Source organism: Pelobates fuscus, chromosome 2 (genome assembly GCF_036172605.1).
Source record: "Pelobates fuscus isolate aPelFus1 chromosome 2, aPelFus1.pri, whole genome shotgun sequence".
Taxonomy (NCBI): Eukaryota; Metazoa; Chordata; class Amphibia; order Anura; family Pelobatidae; genus Pelobates; species Pelobates fuscus.
In genome coordinates, this window is record NC_086318.1 from 113,284,323 (window position 1) to 113,307,676 (window position 23,354).

Genomic DNA, 23,354 nt, shown 5'->3' on the forward strand with positions numbered 1-23,354 from the left:
GCCTTCCTCATCAATACTTTCCTGTGGGGATTTTGAGGATGCTGGATATGAAACAGCAGGACGTTCCACAAGAGGTAGTTTTCACCTCTGAAACTGTAATGTTTTACATGGCAGAGCTAAGGGGGACAGGGACATTGCACACAGACCACTTCCATGAGATGAAGTGGTCTGGTGCCTATTTTGTCCCTTTAAGTCTTGTGTTTAAAAGCCTAGATTATATTTGACAAACCTACTGGCTGTTTACAGCTTTGAGATGCAAAGTCTGTTCATCTTTTTAATTACTGGATAAGCTGGTGTATGAAAAGGTATGCATTTGACACTGTTCATAGTGATAATTAGGTTTAGCTCAATAACCAAAACATAGTTATACCATTATTCATTTTACCTGCAAAGGAGGCTCTTGTTTGTGATATTCTTTTTTTTTTTTTTTTTTTTTTTTGAGTATTTAAATAATTACATTACTTTACATTAAAATGGAGATGATAAAGCCACTGTAATGGAGGATTTTGTTGTCTACCATTCTAGTTTAGAATGTTTTTCTTTCTCTTTAATAGAAGACTTTATTTTTTTCAATAGGAAAGGGGATGGAGAAGACCACAAAGGGATGGCAGTTGAAAGAGATACACACAGAGGGGCCGGTGGAAGGGAATAGAAACATATGGGGGTTGGGGAGGGGAATGAGACACCCAGAGGTGCTGCAGTGGAAGAAAGGGAGTTAGGGAAGGGGAAAAAGAGAAACACAGAGGGGCTGGTAAAGGGAAGAAAGATAACTAAATTGGCTGGGGTTAAGAGACACAAAAGGGGCTTGGGGAGAAAGACATAAAGAGGTGCTGGAAAGGGGAATAAGATACACACAAAGGTGGCTGGGATGAAGTAAGAGATACCCTTCCTCCCCCCCCCCCCCCCCCCCCCCCCGCTTTGTGTAAGAGACACACAAGGTGGGTTTGAGACACACAAAAGGGAAAGGGGGAGATAAGATACACTAAAGACAATCAAAATAGGGGATAAGCGGGGAGGGAGGATGCAAAATGCATCTTTGTCTGTGTAACATAAAGGTAGTTCCCGACTTTATGAAGCCTAGTTCATAAAGTGAGAACTAATTTTCCATAGACACAATGTAATAAACATGGGTTCTGTTCCTGACCAACACATTTTCCCATTGAAAACCTAAATAATTAAGTACAAATACAAAATGAAAGCATAGCAAATACATGTATGTTGTAGGAATTTTAAAGGCATGCATACCATATTGAAATCTTCTTTAAATTATCATCAATCCTCCTACTATTCAATGAAGAGACATGCTGCACTTGTTGAATGGGGGCACCTCTCTTTTAAGCCCTCCTACTTATTCACTTTCTTCTTTATCAGCTTCCCCCTCTCCTGTAACACTTTTCTTTTACTCCTTTTATTTTTAAAGCTCTCAAACTCTCCTCCTTCTCCTCTCTTACTTTCAAGCTTGCATCTCTTTTTTAGCACTTTTCTGTTACTCCTTTTATTTTTACAGCTCTCAAACGTTCTTCCTTCTCCCCTTTTTCAGGCTTTGCCATCTAAACCTGTTTTTTAGACTTCCCTTTATCTTCAGGAACTGTGTGCCTGATCCTCATCTCTCTTCTTGTCTACTCCTGACCACAAATGATTCTTCTTCTCTTCTTGTTTGTGCTCCAAAGCACTCTCCTCGGTCCTGATCCGTGGACCACTGACACAAAATGGCGGTGAAACAAAATGGTGGCGCTTTCTCAAGATAGCAGAATGGTGCACAAGAGTTTCAATGCTTTTAAGAAGCTGTTTTGAAAAATACTTTAGTTTGAACCAACTCTCGCAGCAAAAGCCAGAACAGCAGTGACTTCATACCTTCTGCATTAACTGATGAAACTTGGCTAGTGTTTCATACAGTAAGATCCAGCTGTGTGTTTTATTTTTCTAAGCTACATTGGCATAAAATCATAGGGGTTGAAAATGCTAAAAAGACCCCTTTTTGTTCAGTGTATTAAAGTGATTATTTATGCTATTATTCAAAATATTAAACAACCATTATAATATTCTAATGAAATCTTCCTGTAAAGAAGCATAGAGGGCAAACTCATATAGTGGGATAGATAAATCAAATTCAAGAATGGGTAGTTTATTGAATCTAAATTGTGCCCAGTTGGCCTAAGATCTCTATTTGTGCAATCCATCTTATGCTGGTAATGGAGAATTGTGAAATCCACCTGATGTTTGCAATATTAAATTTCTGTCTAATGAGTTCTACGAATACATATTGAAGATGGTTGTAAGGAGCAGATTGCGAATCTAAGTGGGATAATTTGAAAGAAACATAAGCTTAGCCTTTAACATGACTCTAGGGGTACATCTACAATTACACTTAGGAACCAAATTAAATTTACTTGGATTTTCAATTTCTACTTTTTTCTTAGAATTAAAAATGAAGTGTGAAAGAATGAAATACCTTTACATTTTAGTTTTTTTGTATTATTGGGGCTGATTTTTTGTCCATCTGCCCTTGTAATCTTGCAATTGCATTTTGCAATTCGTTTTCTTGGGAAGGTAATATTATGAAAGAAGATTGAGTATTCAGGAGTTACTAGTCCATCCACTATAATGTATATGGGAGAGGGAGGGAAAAAAGCCGTTTTTTTTCTATGCTTCTGTTTGTTGGTTTGTTTGTTTTTTCTTATCACGGTCAAATCCTGTTTTCCAGGTGTAATTCTATAAAAAGAAATAAAAATGATGTCCAAACACAAATGGTATTCAGCAGTATCTGGTACCCATTCATTTACAGGGTATATTTTAAACTCTTAAAAGATACATAACGTTCTAATAGATCTCCGTCATTATATGTACCATGCTCCTATGTAGAGCCATTCTAAGCAGTGTACATTAATAAATCAATACTGTGCACACTCCCTACACGGAGATAAGCAAACAGAACTAAACTGTCACAAAGGACTGTTCTTGGCATTTCTGCAGCTACAAAACATTGTTATATTTTACTTTAGAAATAACCTATTTTATCCTAAGCCTTTTATCCTTCGTGTTAGTATTTCAGACTGAGGCGTAGTGTCAAATTGCGTTCTCATTTTGGTCCTCCACTGAGAGAAATCTATTGACCAATGTACCTGCTCACTCAAAGTTAGTGTGTGGAAACACATATTATCAGACAATACAAACTGTATTTTGTGGGGGGGGTTTTGTTTGTTTTTTTTGCTTCATGTAGAAGCAACTATGCTCCTGGGCTCCATTATCCTTTTAAAGAATAAGCTGGTTGTATTTTTTTAAGTTATTTTTCACATGTATAATTTAATTTGTTCATGATTTTTTTTTTCTTAAGGTTTTGTCTTATTTTAGTTATTCTCTGTTGCAAATTTAATTTTAATAATTTAATGTCAGAGTAAATATGTTTACTTTCTTTTATTGATCAATTCACTTGTAGATGTTGTCAAACCCAGTCATTTAATTTCTATTAATTAGTCATTAAATTCCTGTGAATCTTGCTGTAGGGGCACATGTGGTTGCTACCTTTGATGTCAGAGCAGGGCATTTAACTCCTTTCTTTGCCCTGCTGTTGCCATCCCCCCAAACTAACCTTACAGCTGATAGCTTTGCATGCTGCTTTACCGACAATATTGAACAGCTAAGGAAAGAATTCTTTCCTTGCCCCTCTATTTCTCAATGACACCATCAAGCTCTCCCCTAGTCTTCAATCATTTAAAAAGTGCCTCAAAACCTATCTCTTTAGGAAAGCTTATGGCCTCCCAGAGTACCTCTTCCTGACGTACCTGTCCCTTGCTCTCTCTTAAAGGGCAGCACTCTAGTCTCTCCTCTAGCTCTGCTTCACTCCACCTTGTTTGATTGCAACCTCCTGTCCTGTTGTGTTTTACACCCCAACTCCTATAGACTGTAAGCTCGTTTGAGCAGGGCCCTCTTCAACCTATAGTTCCTGTAAGTTTTTGTAATTGTCTCATTTATTGTTAAGTCTCCCCCTTTGATAATATTGTAAAGTTCTATGGAATATGCTGGCGCTATATAAATGCCAGTAATAATAATAACATGCAAGTGTTCACACTTCTTGGCTACATCTAGGGCTGCCATCAGGAATTGTTGGGCTCCTTACACAGCAGGGTAGTATAGAGGCTGTTTTCTATTGGGCGTGAGAGAGGGAAGCAGCTTTATATTTTAATATTATTTCTTTTTTTTTTTTTGCTGCTGCTGTTTTATTAAAGTCCACCCCCACCCACCCAGGTTTCTTATCTCAGACCATGGTCGAGGGATACTACATTCCCTAGTGGCCAATGGGCACAGGCCACCATGCTGTGGTGGCCCATTGAGTATTGAAGCTCTCACTTCAGCTGGGTACATGTTTCTACTCAGAGACAGCGAGGACATAGTGGTGATGAAAGCGGAGACTCCTGGCCTCTCCCTTACCCGCAGCTGTATATACATATAATGATACTCACTATATATAGAAGTTAACACAGTGAAGGAGTTTAAGCATGCGTGGGATAGGCATAAGGCTATACTAGACTAGAAGACAAGGCCAGGGACTGATGAAATTATTTAGAAAATTGGGCAGACTAGATTAGATGGTCTGAATGGTTCTTATCTGCCGTCACATTCTATGTTTCTATATAATAAATATGTATGCACACATAATAAAGATAGGGCCAGGGTGCCATACATATGTAGGGGCTTCACACCCCTTATGGCACCACTGGCTCAAGCTCAGCCTCTGTACCAGTTGAAAAAGAGACCGGCACTGTGCAAATGCATAGGGCTGTTCACTATTTTAAAGCGGAAGTGATGTCCACTCAGAAAACATTGTTACACTGCATCCCTGTATTTGTTCCTGAAAGTTATCTTTGAAAGTAATCATTTCTGTGCCTTTTCTAGTCTAGATCTAGTGCTTACAGAGTTCTGTGTTGAAATGCATTCACTTTCCATCCATATTTCCATCCAGGATTAGTACAAGTACACATTGCAATCACATAGCTGCGGCGTATTTTTACGACCAACCCCCTGATATCTGACATCACAGGATGAGATACAGCTTCCTTCTTCCTGAACAAGTTCTTGTACCGAATGCCTAAACTGCCTTAAGTGACAAGTATGGTCATTCTCATAGCTTTCTATGTGAGAACTTTATTTTTACACCATTGCATACACCAATATTTGCATTAAAATGCATAATTAAAACATGAGCACCTGTTGATGCCATGTTAGTGTAAATTCACAATTATACACACAAAGCTTACTGGGTGTTCAAATGTATTCTTTGAGTTTGCACCTACACTCTGTCCTTCCTCTTAGGCAAAGTTCTGAATCTTTTTATTCTGACAAGGCTGTACTTTTTAAACTTAATATTTCATCAAGTATAATGCTATTAGAGACTTATTTTCACTTAGTTCACTCATCAGGCAGTGAGATGGCAATAAAAGGGAATGGCTCCTTTGAGACATTAATGCTTTGGAATAAATGATGTGCTAGAACAGAAATTTAATTAATTTACAGAGTATATTGATAGTCCCCTGTTACTGTGCTGTATATTTTTAATCTTCTTTAACATCTGTAGTAAAGTGTTTCAAAACCCCTGCAGTTGAGCAACTAATAGATAATTAAGTAATAAGGGAAGAGGTTTCCAGAGGGAAAGAAGATTCTTTTTAACGAGTGCTGTCATAATAGGGATAAAGTACTGCTTATATGATTTATCGGGAAGAAAATATATAATTCTATTATGTTTTAAACTGGAAACTGCATCTTTGCAATCTTTAGGAGAGCACATTGAAATAAACATTTTGTGCTTAAGGGAGTGGGAAAAAAACACTCAAAATAAACACAATTCCGCGTTTAACAGTAATTCTGTATTTGCGTCTGTAACAGAAAATGAAGCTCAAGTTGTTGGTTTTAGAGCATTAGTATTCATTCCCCCCCTCCTAATCTAACCTTGTTTTTTATCGAAAAGAACCTCATTCCCTTTTTCTTTTACCTGTGATGGTTTTCTGTGCCATATACATAATTCTGGTGGCAGTGGATTGTTCGTGTTGTCTGGTGCATTTTTAGAACTTTATTAATCCCCTTGATTTAATCATTATTCTACAAGTCGTATTACGGAACACACCTTTTATATCACACATTAGATATATACATATATATTTATATTATAAGCAGAATATAGTGTGTGATATATAATGCAGGAGTCAAACTCGCCAACTCAATATTTTTACTCTGTCAGTGCCATATGTTATCTGTATATCATTATGACTCCATTAAAATATGAATCTTTTACAGATACACAAAGTCAGTGTGCTTGTGTCTAAACAGCACATTACAAAATTACAACAAAAAAAGAATACTTGTTTTTTACATTAATGTATTTCTTTCCTCTTTTCTAGCAAAAGCAGATGAAGCATTGAGAGCAAAGGAAAGAAGTGAGGAAGAAGCCAGAAAGCGTAAGGAAGAAGGTATGCTTGTAAGGCACAGAAGGTGCATCTTAACATACGTTAACTTTCTGCAGCATTGAAATCTAACATTGGGTGAAGTGTACCATGAATAATGTGTTCTCAATTTTGACCATTCACACTCCGCTATTCTGGATGTGGAGACCAGTCCTGCTTTTATGCCTCTTCTCAAGAGTCTTGCTACATCATAGAAAAAACCCTACAAGGGCCAAGCCAGGTTCATCATGGGAGACACTTGCGCTGCAAGAACCCATGGTTGGACCAGCTTGACTAACATACCCCCTCCTTTTTCAGCAGTAAGACCATTGATTCTGGATGAGAAACAAGTAGCCCAGTTGTTTTCAAGAGAATATAAAATAGATCTGTGAGTTTACCTTACGATGGTACCATACAACTTTGACATGATTTTCTTTTGGCGATGGACTGCCTGGTAGCTTATGAAGGGGACGACTTGGGGAATCTGTGTAGCTTGTGCTATACAAATTTTGGCATTTGGTTGAACTTTCCTTTTTTTTTTTTTAACCATTTCTCTCCTCTTCTTTGTGTTTCTCTTTCCTGTTCTGTAATGTGTATTCTTTATATCTGTCTCATGTTGTCCCTCTTACTTACTGTTTTCGTTCTTACACAATATAATACCCATCCTAGGTTCCTGAGGACCTCTCTCATTTGACATTTGGAAATATTTATTTTTTATTTAGCATATTTAGATTTTTCTTCAACTTTCTTTACACGTGTTACATTGTTTTGTTTGCAAACTATTTTTCCATTTTCATTAATCCAATTTTCAGCTCCATAATTTGTTTGTATTCCCATGATAAATATTCAATGCAAGTCAGTTTTCTAAAATGTACAAAAAATAGGGATATTTGGAGGAGAAAACCTGTGCAATTGCATAATTTTAGAACATAGCAGAAACAAGTACAAAACAGTTTACTCATGGTGTATAAAAAAATGATCATGGTGCATAAGATGATGGAGAATAATGCCTAACATTACATTTACTAAGGTTTAGGTTTTGTGCTTTCTAAAAATGTTCCTGTTTTCTTCTGGAAAGCAAATACCGTATGTTAATTAGTTGAGCATAAATGTAATGAAAGAAGAGTGCGTATTGTGGCATGAATATGATGACATTTTAAACTAAATATTTTTGGCTTTAAAAGTTATTGTCTTGTTATTGCTTTACCTGGTAAAGTTGGATGACTTCCAATTTTGAGTGGCCTTTCCCACATTTACAAAAGATATTATGCACTCTCATCTTGGAGAGCACAGTTCCTGCCCCCCACTGGAAAAAGGGGAACGGTTTGTCAAAATTCCGCTGTGCAAGGCTTTTTTGGAGAACATTGGAGGTTCACTCTAAATATATGTTAATATCCTATGGTTACCTTCACATACTTTGTGTTAGCATGGTATCTGAAAGGCCACATCTGAAAGGCAACCTACAATGAGACTAGAAGGTATCGCAAAATAAAGTGGTCAGGATTCTTCTAAAATTGTGAGGATTGTTGTTGAAAACCTACATTATTTCATGTTTTGCTAAACATTTTTATAGTGAAATTATTAATGTTCTAATGTTTCTCTTCCAGTAGCTGGAAGATGATGAATTAGATTTTTTGGGGGCTGAACATATCTTGCCTATGTCTTTGTAGGTCTGTTTAGTTCCAAGGTTTTATTTATCTGTACTTTTCAGTTATTCATATATTCAGGAAAAAAGGGCCCATCCTTGTAATCATCTTTAGAGATTTATCACGTAGTTTAAACATTTTTATTTTTTATTTTACCATTGATCATTTTTTTTTATATATTATTTTTCTTCTACAAACCTATAACTTTTTCAGTGTAATGAACAAAATTTAAATAATGTATGCTAAACTGCTCACACTTCAAACTACACTGGGCACTCATTTCATCTAAAGAATATTGCTTTTCTCTTATGTTAATTAGCTAATTATGTTAGCCAGATATCTAGCTTAATGTGTGATGAAGAAACGGATAGCAGATGTAAAGTTGAACATGGATATGGCTGCAATAAAGTCTTTTTATTTTGACTAGTTGTCACTTGGAGTCCCAAGAGAATACTCTGAGTTACCTCTTTTTTTGGTTTATCTTCCTAAAATAAGTACTGTAATTAGCTACTGTTCTGTTCATTGTTCTACTGCAAAATTCTAGTAGTCTTATTTTATATAGGGTATGTATGTTCATTAATTAATTTTACAAATAATGTAGGGCTTTTTCATCATGTACACACACAATAGATCTTGCTACAATTAATGAAAAGTATAGTCGCAGAACTGGGGTGGAGATCATGTGTTGTAGTTGCAGAGATGTTTTTTAAAAAGAGTGATGCGGACTGTTTATCATGATCACTTTGGCCTGTAAGAAGGAAAATCAAACCAGAAAGGCACATTTGGGAAGCTTATGAATTCATCAGCAAAAATATTAGTGCAATGAAACACTGGTTAAATAGCACATGATACATGTAACACCTGTTTTATTGTTCACTAAAATTGCGAACGGTGGAGAAATGACAAGGGAATTGCAGTTTCCTGTGAAAATGTATTTTCATGGTGGACAAATGTCAGATTTCTTCAGGTTCAGACAAAGGGTGACATAAGTCAACATCAGCATAGATACTTTGTGCCAGCATTATCAGAATATCACATAGCCTGCTGTGGCATAGAGGGCTCCTTCCTCAGTATCAATTATCAATGAGCCTTTTAATACAGTCTTGTATGTGTATTAGCAATACATGTATAGAAGTGATGTGGTTTATTAAATTCTCAAATTTGAATAATAAGGTCTCTACATAAAGCAAAATAGGTTTATGTAGAGTGTTATTGTATTTCATATTTCTTTAGCCACCAACCCCTGACCTTTTGCCTCTGTCCTTCCCTGCTAATCTGTGTTCTGCCTCTGTCCCTCCTTGCTCATTTGTGTTCTGCCTCTGTCCCTCCCTGCTAATTTTTGTTCTGCCTCTGTCCCTCCCTGCTAATCTGTGTTCTGCCTCTGTCCCTCCCTGCTAATCTGTGTTCTGTCTCTGTCCCTCCCTGCTAATCTGTGTTCTGCCTCTGTCCCTCCCTGCTAATCTGTTTTGTGCCTCTGTCCCTCCCTGCTAATTTGTGTTCTGTCTCTATCCCTCCCTGCTAATCTCTGTTCTGCCTCTATCCCTCCCTGCTAATCTGTGTTCTGCCTCTATCCCTCCCTGCTAATCTGTGTTCTGCCTCTATCCCTCCCTGCTAATCTGTGTTCTGCCTCTATCCCTCCCTGCTAATCTGTGTTCTGCCTCTGTCCCTCCCTGCTAATCTGTGTTCTGCCTCTATCCCTCCCTGCTAATCTGTGTTCTGCCTCTGTCCCTCCCTGCTAATCTGTGTTCTGCCTCTATCCCTCCCTGCTAATCTGTGTTCTGCCTCTATCCCTCCCTGCTAATCTGTGTTCTGCCTCTATCCCTCCCTGCTAATCTGTGTTCTGCCTCTATCCCTCCCTGCTAATCTGTGTTCTCCCTCTGTCCCTCCCTGCTAATCTGTGTTCTGCCTCTGTCCCTCCCTGCTAATCTGTGTTCTGCCTCTATCCCTCCCTGCTAATCTGTGTTCTGCCTCTGTCCCTCGCTGCTAATCTGTTTTGTGCCTCTGTCCCTCCCTGCTAATTTGTGTTCTGCCTCTGTCCCTCCCTGCTAATTTGTGTTCTGCCTCTCTCCCTCCCTGCAAATCCGTGTTCTGCCTCTCTCCCTCCCTGCTAATCTGTGTTCTGCCTCTCTCCCTCCCTGATAATTTGTGTTCTGCTTCTGTCCCTCCCTGCTAATATGTGTTCTGCCGTTGTCCCTTCCTACTAATCTGTTTCCTATATGCTCCCCTCCCTACTAATCTGTTTCATATATGCTTCCCTCCCTACTAATCTGTTTCCTATATGCTTCCCTCCCTACCAATATATTTCCTATATGCTTCCCTCACTACTAATCTGTTTCCTATATGCTCCCCTCTCTACAAATGTTTCTTGCCTTCCCTCCCTACTAAAATACATGCTGCCTCCTTCCCACCCTATAATCTGTGTCCTTCCATCCCTATTAATATGCTGCCTGGCTCCTACCCTCACCACTAATGTTTATACTTCCTCCTTCCATGTGATGTCCGCATTCCTCCCCTGAAGAGCCTTGTGTTCCCAGAACCACTTTCATTACATAACATAAACAGATTCATATGCAACATTAGTACAGGACAGAATGTGAGAAAACAAAGTGATTTTAAATGCTCCTCAAATATGTATATAATTAGTGTCTGTAAAAACTGCATGTTTAATTTGTGCATAGTTTAGATTTTGTAATTTATCTTCAAGCAAGTTATAGAAAGACATTGCAAATCGAAGGCTGCCTATTCTGTATCGTATAGCAATTACAGCAGTTTTAACTCATGGAGGATTGTGTAATAACCTTATTAATGTTATGATTGCAGCCTCTTTGCATGCCCGGTACCTGTTGTAACCTGTCATTTCTCATTTATTTAATTCTAGACTAAAATCCCACTCTTTCTCCCCTTTGAAGATTATTCATTTGTAAAGCTTTTTCCTGTACGTTTTATTGTTCATCTTGGTAAAATGATTTGCACCTGTCACATTACAGAAATGCCTTGAAGCGTTCCATTCTGGGCTACTTTTATTATTCTGAACATTAAATATTATTAGAGTCCAGAGCAGAATTCAATTAATTTAGAGAAATATATGCTTGTGTGTGAATATTGCAAGTATAAACGTATACTTTAATCAACACATTTTAACGTCATTTTGATTATTAAAATGTATAAATCATAGTTCTTTATTCTACATGCTTTTAAATCCCTGTAAAAATATTTTACTCTTCATTCTTTGCTGTTTTAAGCATTTTCTTTTTCTCTTTTCTCTGATATCCATGCCATTTTCTCATCATTATTCAATTACTTCCACAAATTCATCAACCACTGTCCCTCTTCAGCCCCTCATTAGCTCTTGCCTAGATCACTTTAGGCTAATCTTCTGGTGTTTTGGGAACCAAGAGATTAGCCTGCTAGAACATCCCCAATCCCAAATCTCTTGTGAATACCTTGACTTGTATCTATTAATGATACAATCCATTATCTGAATGTATACCTACATGACCAATTCAGAAATGCATCCACAAAAGTCAGCTAAAATGAATTGTGGTTTTATACATATCTGTGTTTATTTTATAAATAGTTCCTGGAATTGGCAAAATAACTTAAAAGTTGGGTCCGTCGAGTAAATCAGACTTGTTTGCACTATTAGTTAATGACCTCTAAAACTCCAACTCTTAAGATCAATGACCAAATCCGATGTCGGTTTTAGATGGATAGTAATGTTTGGCTGAATAAACCTGTCTATAGTTCCTATGTCTTAACATTTTTCTATTTTTTTTTCTGGGCAAAATGCTGCTCAAAGTGTCTTTGCAGTAGAATGGTGATTCAATCAATAAATGTTGTTTATATGGGCATATGCTCTAGTCACATTTTTTTTTAATTAAACTTATATGCACACTTCTAAGTTTATTTAATAAATACACTTAAAAGCTCTACAAGCATAATGCATGCCATGATGTTCTGACCGCCTTGCCTGTCCTGAGACAGAACTCCTTGGAGACATTTGTTTTGAAGGTGTGTAGATGTATTTGTACCTCTTTGCTGCTTAATTGATTTTTTTTTTCTCCGCCCCAGCCCTATACTTTTTATTGTTTTTATTTCTTATTTCTGAGACTCAAGGGGCACAGTCCATACAACGGTGGCATGATCTATACCGAAAAAGGCTTCATTAAGATAAAGGTGTTTTGGTGCTTCAAGCATACCTTTGGATAAGTATTCAGTAAAAACAGCTCATTCAAGATTTAGATTTTTTAGTACTGTTAGATTTGAATACTGAAGACCCTTTTCTAAAGGGGGACCCGTTTCCTGTTAGATGGTTGAACTTCAAACTGTTGCAAATAGAATTCTATAAAGCCATTGTTTCTAGGCCTGTTGTTTATTTAGACAGTCTGTGCAAAGGGAATAGATGTTCGTTGGTGGAACGGCCAAGCGTTTCTACTTCCTTTTTAATCATCCTCATTTCATGCAAAGACTATGTATGGGATATATTGCTGCTCTCAATATGTTGTCAGTGTGTCTTTAAATTAATATATCTATTTTATTTCTGTTTTTCGTAGTCTATCCACATTCCAGCAGCTCTATTTGTCCAAAAGAAAACATTTCTGGTAAATGTTAGTTTTATGGTTGCATGGATGATACCTTTTTTAAGAAAGAGTAGGATAAAACTGAATAAGCTCCATATACAAGAGTCCTCTCATATACCTTCCTTCCATGTCTCACTGCCCAAACATTAAACAGAGGAGCAACTTTGGGGCAAAGATTTCACTCCACTATGTGGCATTATCACCATGGAAACCAAGGAATGTTCCTGTTATTGTTCCATATATTGAACGTTTGCCCCAGAACATCCCTTGATACGTAACCCCCATAATTCACAGAAGTGTGTCAGTGATGACTCTTAGTCCTGATTAAATTCTAATTCCAGGCTTCCCTGAAGCTGCCCACTTTGCAGATACACATTTATCTACACTGTGTGATCTTATACATGAAATATAGTATAAATTGTATGACCTCCGTTGAATAGAAGCGTAAAAATAACCTTGTAAATGTTTGCCTCCTTTCGTCTTGCCATACCACCTCTACCGTGAGACTGTGCTATGGAAATACCTACCTTCTATTTAAACTCACATCTTGAACGGGGCCTTTTCACCATTTGTTCTACTGCTAGTGAAATGCAGAACCGTATTGATTGTTTTGTACATAGAAAGAAAATCTATGGAGAGCCATTTCAGCTCAATTCCTACGGTTATTTTATATTATGTCCATTTGTATCTGAAAAATAATACTGGACTCCGTCACAATCGTTTAGAAATCAGTTCTTCCAACTGCCTTAATCACATCTGCTGCAGAAACAATAAAGTCTCCTATTAAACAGTTTAATCGGCAGTTAAATAAGCAAACACATTAAACATAGAGCCCTTTAAAGTGTTTATTAATTGAAACAGAAGAAATAAGAGATTGTCCTGCTTCTTGCCTCTAGTAGATGTCAAAACATTACTTTCATTGTAATTTTGTTACCAGCGATGTGAGATTAGATGTTGGATGTTGTATGTAATCTGCTCAGAAATCAAATTATTTGACCTCCAAGCTCACCAGTATACCCCGTCCTGGCAGATTGCTGTTAAATATTCAGCATTTTGCTGTCATGAATACAAATAGGGACAAATTAGAATCTACAGACAGCTGACCCAAGCTACAGATTAGAGACTGGAGGCTGGTGCCGTTTTAATTACTAAGGCCCCAGTAGCTATTTAAAGGACATATACACAAAAAGAAACCATTTCAGAAGGGAAAAAAGAGAGGGGAAAGGAAAATAAATAACTCTCTCTTCCCAATTTGAAATTTTGATTTCATTTGCCCTTAGATAAGAGCCATGCTAATTTGCTGAATGGGATATCATCTCTAGGGGCAAGAAATAATTATTACATTATACAGTACTGAGGGGTTTTTGTTTGACGCTTTTGATTTGTAAAACTTGCTGAAAATGAATACAAAAATCTCTGCATTCTAGTGCAAATCAGAAATGGAGAACATCAAAATACTAAGCAACATTTTCAAATATTAAATAATTTTTTGTGCTGAAATAATTTGCTATTGATAATTGGTTATAAATGGTAATAAAATCGGCATATGTTCAATTTACACCGCAAGAAAATGATCAGATTTTCTTGCAGCGTATGTTGAACATATATATGTATGTGTTATTAAATTTTATCTAAATATTTTAGTTTAATCTAAATCTATAATCTAGTTAGCAATGTGTCAAAAATATATGTAAATGAGATAGATATTGTGATATTAAGCTAAATTGAAACTTGTAAAAAGTTATAGGTTATTTACCGGTTATATTTTCTATACAAACCTACATTTTATACACACCTCTTCTTCCTCCCCCCCCCCCCCCTCCCCCAAAAAAAAAATGACAATCCCATGTGTGACATATGTTGGCATATAGTATTGTCCTTTATTGTTGAATTTGCATTGTGTGTTTCTCTAGTGTGTTAACCCAACGGTAAATTGATTAGTTATGCCTCGCTAGTAAGCACTGAAACATTTTGATATACACTTGGGAAATAAATTTGGCAGAAAATCAGCATGAGTTGATTTAATTATCACTCGGAGACCTTCTCTTTTTCTGGTTTAGTGATCCTGAAACTCTCCTTGTTTCGATGAAATCCGGATGAATGCTTAACTCCGCTCCCTAATTTGTCCTCCCTTACCACGATAAGCCAAGCAATTACTGGTTTATTGATTTTTCATCATGGCAAATTTCAAGTCCTTTTTTTTTTTTTTTCTTCTTCTTCTTTCTAGCAAAGTCAGGGAGGCTGATAAAGTGTTCCCCCCTGGTTTAGAACACAAGCCTTGTGTCACAGAATTTAATATCCTCTGGTTGACCTCTACTGGCAGATAATGCAGACCTCTCAGCCACGTGTTACAGTGGAATCAGGGCTACAAATGTGGTCGGATATACGTAGAGACAGTTTAATTTGCTCTATTTATATAGGAGTCAGGTGGCAAATGTTTGTAAAACAGGAATTACAATGTGAGAGAGAGAAAAATGTAAAATAGGATCAACAAATACATTAAATAGAAACAATAAATGTGTGTATTGAAAAGCATACTGTTTGTATTTGGAATCACATAGACTAAAGCTCACATATATGCATATACATGCGTGACTGTTCTAACATACAGGCTTCTTTGCTAATCTAGGAATAGTTAAGCAATTTTAGTTGTTGGCCAAAATAGATGATCTTGAAAAATAAATTGGATAATGTTTCCGATATAGTTTATTTATATTCTTTCATCCGAAAAGTTTTAATAGCTTATTGAATAATTCTGCATGTCTCAGAATTCTAAGAAGTATATGTAGCGGTACTTACCCTCTCCAGGGGCCGGCCGGGGTCCTCCCTTCTCGCCGCGCGCGGTCCTGCTCCTGCACGAGCCGCGCGCGGCTCAGCCAACGATGGGATCAGTCAGGCGGGCAGTGACCGCGAGAAGCGGTCACATGTCCCGCCCGACACTAAGAGCGTGCCGCGCGTCTCGGGCGCGCTCTTAAAGGGACAGTGGGAGACTAAATTAGAATCAGTCTCCCATTGGCCCCTGTCAGGCCACATTCCCCATACACTCACGTTTTGGGGGCGTGGATATGACAGGGGCCAATCAAAGTGAACCTTAAGGGTATTTATACTCACCTGTTTCCCTTGCTCTTTGCCCTATCGTGGTTTCTGTCCAGTTCCCTTTAGTGCTTGTATCGTTCAGTTGGTTTTTTGGTGCTTGACCTTGGCTTTGTTCCTGACTCCGCTCTCTCCTTATCCTTGCTTGCTTATCCGCTGTTTTGTCCTCTGTGTACCAGTCCTCGGCTTGTTCTACGTTACGCTGTCTCTCAGTTCCCTTGACCTCGGCTTGTTCTGACTCTGTCTTTCTCTCGTCCTAGTCCGGCCATTCTAAGGTCCGGTAAGACGAACACTGTTTCTTGTCTCTTGACTGTGAACTATTCCTGCGTGTTGGGGTATATTACCGTGACATTACGATAGGGCCATGGACCCCGCAGGTTTAGGTCAACAGATGGCCACTTATGAGGCTAGATTCGCAGAACAGGATCACCGTATGGATCAAATGGCTCAAGCCATCCAGACACTGTTATCCAGATCTGTTCCGGTACCTGTACCTACGCCTCCTGTAAACCCTATACCGGACACAGCTAATATGTCTAATGCTTCTGCACATCTAACCCCGCCACCTAGGTATGGAGGGGACGCTAAGACATGTAGGGGATTCCTTAATCAAGTGGAATTCCACTTCGAAATGTACCCACGTTCATTTCCCACTGACAGATCTAAGGTGGGTTTTCTTATGCACCAGCTTACGGATAAGGCACTAGAATGGGCAAATCCTATTTGGGAGGCTAATGGGCCTATGGTACACGACTTCAATAGCTTCCTCACAGCGTTCCGTAGAACATTTGACACGACTAAAAGGTCAAAAAATGCCGCCAGGGCATTAATGAGAATAAAGCAAGGATCTAAATCTGTAGCCGATTATGCTATTCAGTTCCGGACCCTTGCCTCACAGGTAGATTGGACTAATAATGGCCTTACTACTGCCTTTATGGAAGGTCTGTCTGATACTATCTTAGATGAGGTAGCAGCTAAGGACCTCCCTGTACCCCTGGAGGACCTGATTGACTATCTTATCGATATAGATAACAGGATCCGTGACAGGTTATATACCAGGTCCAGAAATAGACATTTTGTTCCCTTTAACTCCCCTAGAGCTGAGACTCCCGAGGGATCTAAAGGTTCTGAGGAGGAACCTATGCAGTTAGGGGTTGCTAAACTTACCGACGCTGAAAAGCTTTAGAGGAGAAAGGAGGGACTTTGTCTTTATTGTGGTAGGAGGGGTCATATGAGACAAGAATGTCCCGTGCGTCCGGGAAACTATCGCACCTAAGACCGTATAGAGGACTGGCCTTGGGTGTGACATCACAGTCCTCACATTTGCCTCTTAATAAGTTACTTCTTCCTGTTTCCCTGCACCTTGATAGTGACTGCATAGCAGGGAATATACTAGCCCTGGTTGATTCCGGAGCGGCCGAAAACTTTATTGATTCCAGTTTTGTCAAGGAGAATAACATACCCACCAGAGAGAAGGAGACACCCTTGGCCGTTGAGGCCATAGATGGTAGACCATTATGCTCTCCAATTATCACACATGAGACTGTTCCCCTACATATGTCTACAGGGGTGTTACACTCTGAGACCATTCGGTTTCAGATCATTACTTCTCCTTCCTCTCACCTCGTGTTAGGGTATCCTTGGTTACGTACTCATAATCCCACCATTGATTGGGAGTCAGGACAAATAGTTTCTTGGAGTGATTCTTGCCAAGAGTCTTGTGTTGTTAAAGTCACCCCTTTGAATTCTACTCATATTCCTCCCGTGCCTACGGTCATACCCTCTCAGTACCTGTCTCTTAAATCTGTTTTTGATAAAAGGGAGGCTGAAAGATTGCCACCTCACAGGCCTTACGATTGTGCAATTAATTTATTACCTGGTACGATGCCTCCCAAAGGGAGAATATATCCTTTATCTCCTCAGGAGAATCTGGTTATGGAGGAATATATCAAGGAATCTCTAGAGAAGGGATTTATAAGAAGATCCTCTTCCCCGGCAGGGGCTGGGTTCTTCTTTGTGTCTAAGAAAGATGGCGAATTAAGGCCTTGTATTGACTATAGGGGCCTTAATGAAATCACCGTCAAAAATGCGTACCCCATACCTTTGATCACAGAACTTTTTGATAGGCTTAAACAGGCCACAGTTTTTACTAAATTGGACCTTAGGGGTGCTTACAACCTCATACGTATCAAAAAGGATCATGAGTGGAAGACTGCTTTCAATACCAGGAGTGGCCACTACGAGTACACTGTGATGCCCTTTGGTCTTTGTAACGCCCCAGCAGTTTTTCAAGAATTTATTAATGATGTCCTACGTCAATTTATACATACATTCGTTATAGTATACTTGGACGACATATTAATTTATTCTAATGATTTACAGACTCATCACATGCATGTTAAATTAGTGTTGAGAACTCTTCTGGTTAACGGTCTCTATTGCAAACTCGAAAAATGTTCATTTGATCAATCTGAAGTCCAATTCTTGGGTTATATAATCTCTGCCAAGGGTTTTCGTATGGATCCCAAGAAACTGTCTGCCATTATGGAATGGCCTCTGCCCCAGGGTTTGAAAGCCATTCAGCGTTTTCTGGGGTTCTCTAATTATTATAGGCGTTTTATTAAAGGATTTTCTGCCATTGTAGCGCCTATAACCAGAATGACCAAGAAGGATGGTAATACTCATGTCTGGAAACCAGAAGCACTCGAGGCCTTTGAATTCTTGAAAGCTACATTTGCCTCTGCTCCTGTTTTACAGCATCCTGTCCCTTCACTGCCCTTTATTCTTGAGGTTGATGCTTCTGAGATAGGGGTAGGTGCTATCTTGTCTCAAAGAGATTCACCTGAAAAGCCGTTACACCCTTGTGGCTTCTTTTCCAGACAGATGTCCAAAGCAGAGAGGAATTATGATGTAGGCAATCGTGAACTCCTTGCTATCATTTTGGCGCTCAAGGAATGGAGACATCTGCTGGAGGGTACCAGGGATCCTATCCTCATTTTAACGGATCACAAAAACCTCTCATACCTTAGTGAAGCAAAAAGATTGTCTTCTAGGCAGGCCAGGTGGTCTCTCTTTTTGTCTCGTTTTAATTACATAATCACTTACAGACCGGGTGATCGTAATACTAAAGCTGACGCTCTGTCCAGACAATTCGAGACTACTGACAAACTCGAGGTCGATGTTACCCCTGTCATTCCGCCTGACAGAATAATAGCGACTACTGTTCTTTCTATTTCGTCTTCTCTCTTACAAACTATTCAGGCTAAACAAAACTTGGCTCCTGAGGAGAGGCCTGCTGATAAGTTATTCGTTGATATACCAGAGAGACGAGACATCTTGTCATTATATCATGACACTAGAACTGCTGGACACCCTGGTATTTCTAAGACAGTCTCAGCAGTTTCTAGATATTTCTGGTGGGCTTCCTTGCGCAAGGACGTCACCGATTACGTTAATGCCTGTAGCACTTGTGCCAGTATGAAGTCCTCCCACAGAGTTCCTTGTGGGTTGTTGCATCCGTTGCCCATACCCGAGAGGCCATGGTCCAATATATCCATGGATTTTATTGTTGAATTACCTCCCTCTAATGGTAAAACTGTCATCCTGATGATTGTGGATCGTTTTTCTAAGATGGCTCATTTTGGGTCTCTTCTCAAATTGCCATCATCCAAGGAACTTGCCTCTATCTTTGCCGGGGAGGTGTTTCGGTTGCATGGTATTCCCACTTCGATCGTGTCCGATAGGGGTAGCCAGTTTATTTCCAGATTCTGGAGAGCGTTTTGTGCAGAGATGGGTATCTCCCTCTCGTTTTCTTCAGCCTACCACCCCCAGTCTAATGGAGCTGCTGAACGTGCCAACCAATCTCTGGAGCAGTATCTTCGCTGTTTCGTGTCCCACCATCAGAACAATTGGGCTGACCTGCTTCCTTGGGCTGAGTTTGCTCGTAATAATGCTGCTCATGAATCCTCTGGTAACAGCCCTTTTTACGTTGTTTATGGCCGGCATCCCGTGGTTCTTCCAGCTGCATTCTCCTTACAGGGCATGCCAGCTCTGGACGAACATTTGGCTAGTCTACGTAATACTTGGGAGCAGGTTCAGTGTTCTTTGGTGGCCTCAGCTGCTCGCCAGAAGGTTCACGCTGACAAGCATCGCAGGGCGGCTCCATCCTATGCTGTGGGAGACCGGGTTTGGCTTTCTACTCGCAATATTCGTCTTCGTGTGCCTTCTATGAAGTTGGCCCCTCGTTTTATTGGTCCTTTTCGTATCTTGCATGTGGTTAATCCTGTCTCGTATGCATTGGATCTTCCAAAAAATGTACGCATTCCTAACGTGTTTCATACCTCCTTGTTAAAACCCCTCCTGTGCAACCGTTTTACTCGGCATGTCCCCCCTCCTCCTCCGGTTTCGGTGGAGGGCCATGAGGAGTTTGAAGTGGCGGCTGTTATTGACTCTCGCTTGCTTCGGGGTCGCCTCCAATATCTGGTACATTGGAAGGGCTATGGGCCTGAGGAACGCAGTTGGATTTCCGCTGATGCTGTTCACGCTCCTCGCCTTGTGCGTTCTTTCCACGCTCGTTTTCCTGCCAGGCCTGCTCCTCCCCGCCCGGTGGGCGTGTCTTCAGGGGGGGGTACTGTAGCGGTACTTACCCTCTCCAGGGGCCGGCCGGGGTCCTCCCTTCTCGCCGCGCGCGGTCCTGCTCCTGCACGAGCCGCGCGCGGCTCAGCCAACGATGGGATCAGTCAGGCGGGCAGTGACCGCGAGAAGCGGTCACATGTCCCGCCCGACACTAAGAGCGCGCCGCGCGTCTCGGGCGCGCTCTTAAAGGGACAGTGGGAGACTAAATTAGAATCAGTCTCCCATTGGCCCCTGTCAGGCCACATTCCCCATACACTCACGTTTTGGGGGCGTGGATATGACAGGGGCCAATCAAAGTGAACCTTAAGGGTATTTATACTCACCTGTTTCCCTTGCTCTTTGCCCTATCGTGGTTTCTGTCCAGTTCCCTTTAGTGCTTGTATCGTTCAGTTGGTTTTTTGGTGCTTGACCTTGGCTTTGTTCCTGACTCCGCTCTCTCCTTATCCTTGCTTGCTTATCCGCTGTTTTGTCCTCTGTGTACCAGTCCTCGGCTTGTTCTACGTTACGCTGTCTCTCAGTTCCCTTGACCTCGGCTTGTTCTGACTCTGTCTTTCTCTCGTCCTAGTCCGGCCATTCTAAGGTCCGGTAAGACGAACACTGTTTCTTGTCTCTTGACTGTGAACTATTCCTGCGTGTTGGGGTATATTACCGTGACAGTATATGCATGGATTTTGCTATAATGTTTTTTTGTATCCAATACATTTTACATTTTGCTTTGAGGTTGGCCATTGGAGAGGAGGATTGCATTAATGTTTTCGCTAGAAAAGTTCTGTTAATAAGTTTAGTAAATACAATGTTATTCTCGTATAGGGTGTTGTATCTGACTTTTGTGATTAAAGTGGTCTAAATGTTTTCCCTCAATTAATTTTGAGTAGGATTTTAACCCCTTAAGGACACATGACATGTGTGACATGTCATGATTCCCTTTTATTCAAGAAGTTTGGTCCTTAAGGGGTTAAAAATTCAGCTGACTGAATACAGGTATGTATTTTATTCTCGTTTGATTAATTTACCTGTGTTTATGAAGCGTGGGAAGCAAGGACTAAAAAAATAAGTGATTTATGTTTTATATTTTTAGAAAAAGACATTTGCTAACATTCTATAAAAACAAACCACAAATGAAAGGAGTAAAGATAGTTCCCTCTCACCCTTTTTGGAAATGCTGGGCCTTGTCCTTGGGGTTTGTAAAGCTGACAAAGTACTTTCAGGTGACTATTGTGACTGTGCAAGTGACCTGTACTTTGCTCATAATATGAGACCTTCAGGCTTGCATTGTTTGTGAAAAGCGTTGCCTCTGTAGCAGAAGATTGCATATGGTGTGCTTCATTAAAACAAGGTGACAGTTGAAGGACCTTACATACATATAATTGTAATCAATTTTTTTTTGGGGTGGGGGGAGAATAAATTCGCTATATCCTTCTGTTATGGATTCTCTTGGGGCTTGAATTATAGGCTATTGCAATAAATATTAGTAGATATTGGTAGGTATTTTTTTTTTGTTTACCTTTCCCATGGACCACCAACAAATTGGCCTTTCAGTGCAATGTGTTCTACGTATAAACCTTTGCTTGCTCATGTTTGTATTCTGTTCTTTTTTTTATATATATATATACTTCACCTGAGGTTGGGCATGTGTACAAGATCTGGCTATTATATTGAGTTCAGATTGTCACACGCTAGGATGACATCTAGGGTTGATTTAAATATTTTATTGAGAGTTAGAATAAGATTTTACTTAGGCTAAATAAATTTCTACCTAATCTTAAACCTCAACTGAAGCCTAAATTTCCTAACTCCTAACGCTATAGCACTATACCTAATCCTCACTGTGTTATCCTAACTTTAGTTAGCATTCAGGACCTTGCCAAACAGACCTCTTCAGGCAGTGTGCATGTGGGTTCCAGAGAGATCAATGTCTATGGTGTACCAACCTTTTCCTTTCCTAGACCATATACATTTTTATCAGTTGAATCTTGAGGTCAACCTTATCATCTGAATGGAATAATTTCCTTTCTTGTGCCTAGTTTACATACAGCAAATTGATAAATTAAATTCACTCTTACATGATAGGAGACATTTCATTTATCCCAGCATTCTGAAATGACACTTTAACCATTTAATTAAAAGGTAGCTGTCACTTTCCAAGATGTTTTAATATTATGTAAGCATATTCCTATATTTAGCAAATATGTTTTAGTGAGGTGTGAAACATTTAATTAAATTTAGAAATCTACACCTTTTATTGTGCAAATGGTCACCTCCATCTTAGCTCCCTGTCCATCATTGCTATAATATTTGTCTTTTATACCTTGCAGTCAGTATAGAGAGGGGAAAAAAAATGAAACCATGTTTCTCATTCTCCTCATCATTTGCAGTGTCCTTCCTGGCTGTGCCTGGACTAAACTGGATTTTGATGTGATCTCTCAGTGAAGTGATCCGGGTGCCATGTGCAGCTGAAAACATTGCTGTTCTACTGTAATGGCAATGTTGTGCTGCGCTACGGAATCTGATGGCGCTATATAAATAATAACATAATAATTGCAGAGTTATCCTGTCTCTAGTGACGGTCATACGGACAGCCACTAGAGACGCTTCCACCAAATTGTGAAGTAAATCTCCACTATTTCAATCACATGTCTCAGAGAGCAAAGCTTCCCGAGGAGACTGCTCTACAAGGGAGAAAAGGTAAGTAAACTCCTTTTTTTTTTTTTTTTTTTTTAAACACTGGCAGCAGGGGCCCAGTTATCTAAATGGTAACTGGGGCACTATAGTGTTTGGAATACACTTTTGTACTCCTATTGCTATAGTGTTCCTTTAATGTACATTTGAAAGAAAATGAAGCATCACATAAGTGACTATTCCATTTTAATAAGGAATTATATAATAAATTAATTAGAAGAACATATTACATGAGACACACATGCCATTTTCTAAACAGATTCTCTGCAGTTTATATACATGTTACT

The 23,354-nt window shown here is 39.4% G+C and overlaps 1 protein-coding gene across 1 annotated transcript in view; it reads left to right on the forward strand.

Annotated features, from left to right (window-relative positions):
- RSRC1 (arginine and serine rich coiled-coil 1) overlaps nt 1–23,354 on the forward strand; it is a 305,983-nt gene that overhangs the window by 232,263 nt on the left and 50,366 nt on the right. The window contains exon 7 of the mRNA XM_063442593.1: nt 6,393–6,461. Coding sequence (XP_063298663.1) covers nt 6,393–6,461 — 69 coding nt within the window. The remainder of the gene's footprint in view (nt 1–6,392; nt 6,462–23,354) is intronic.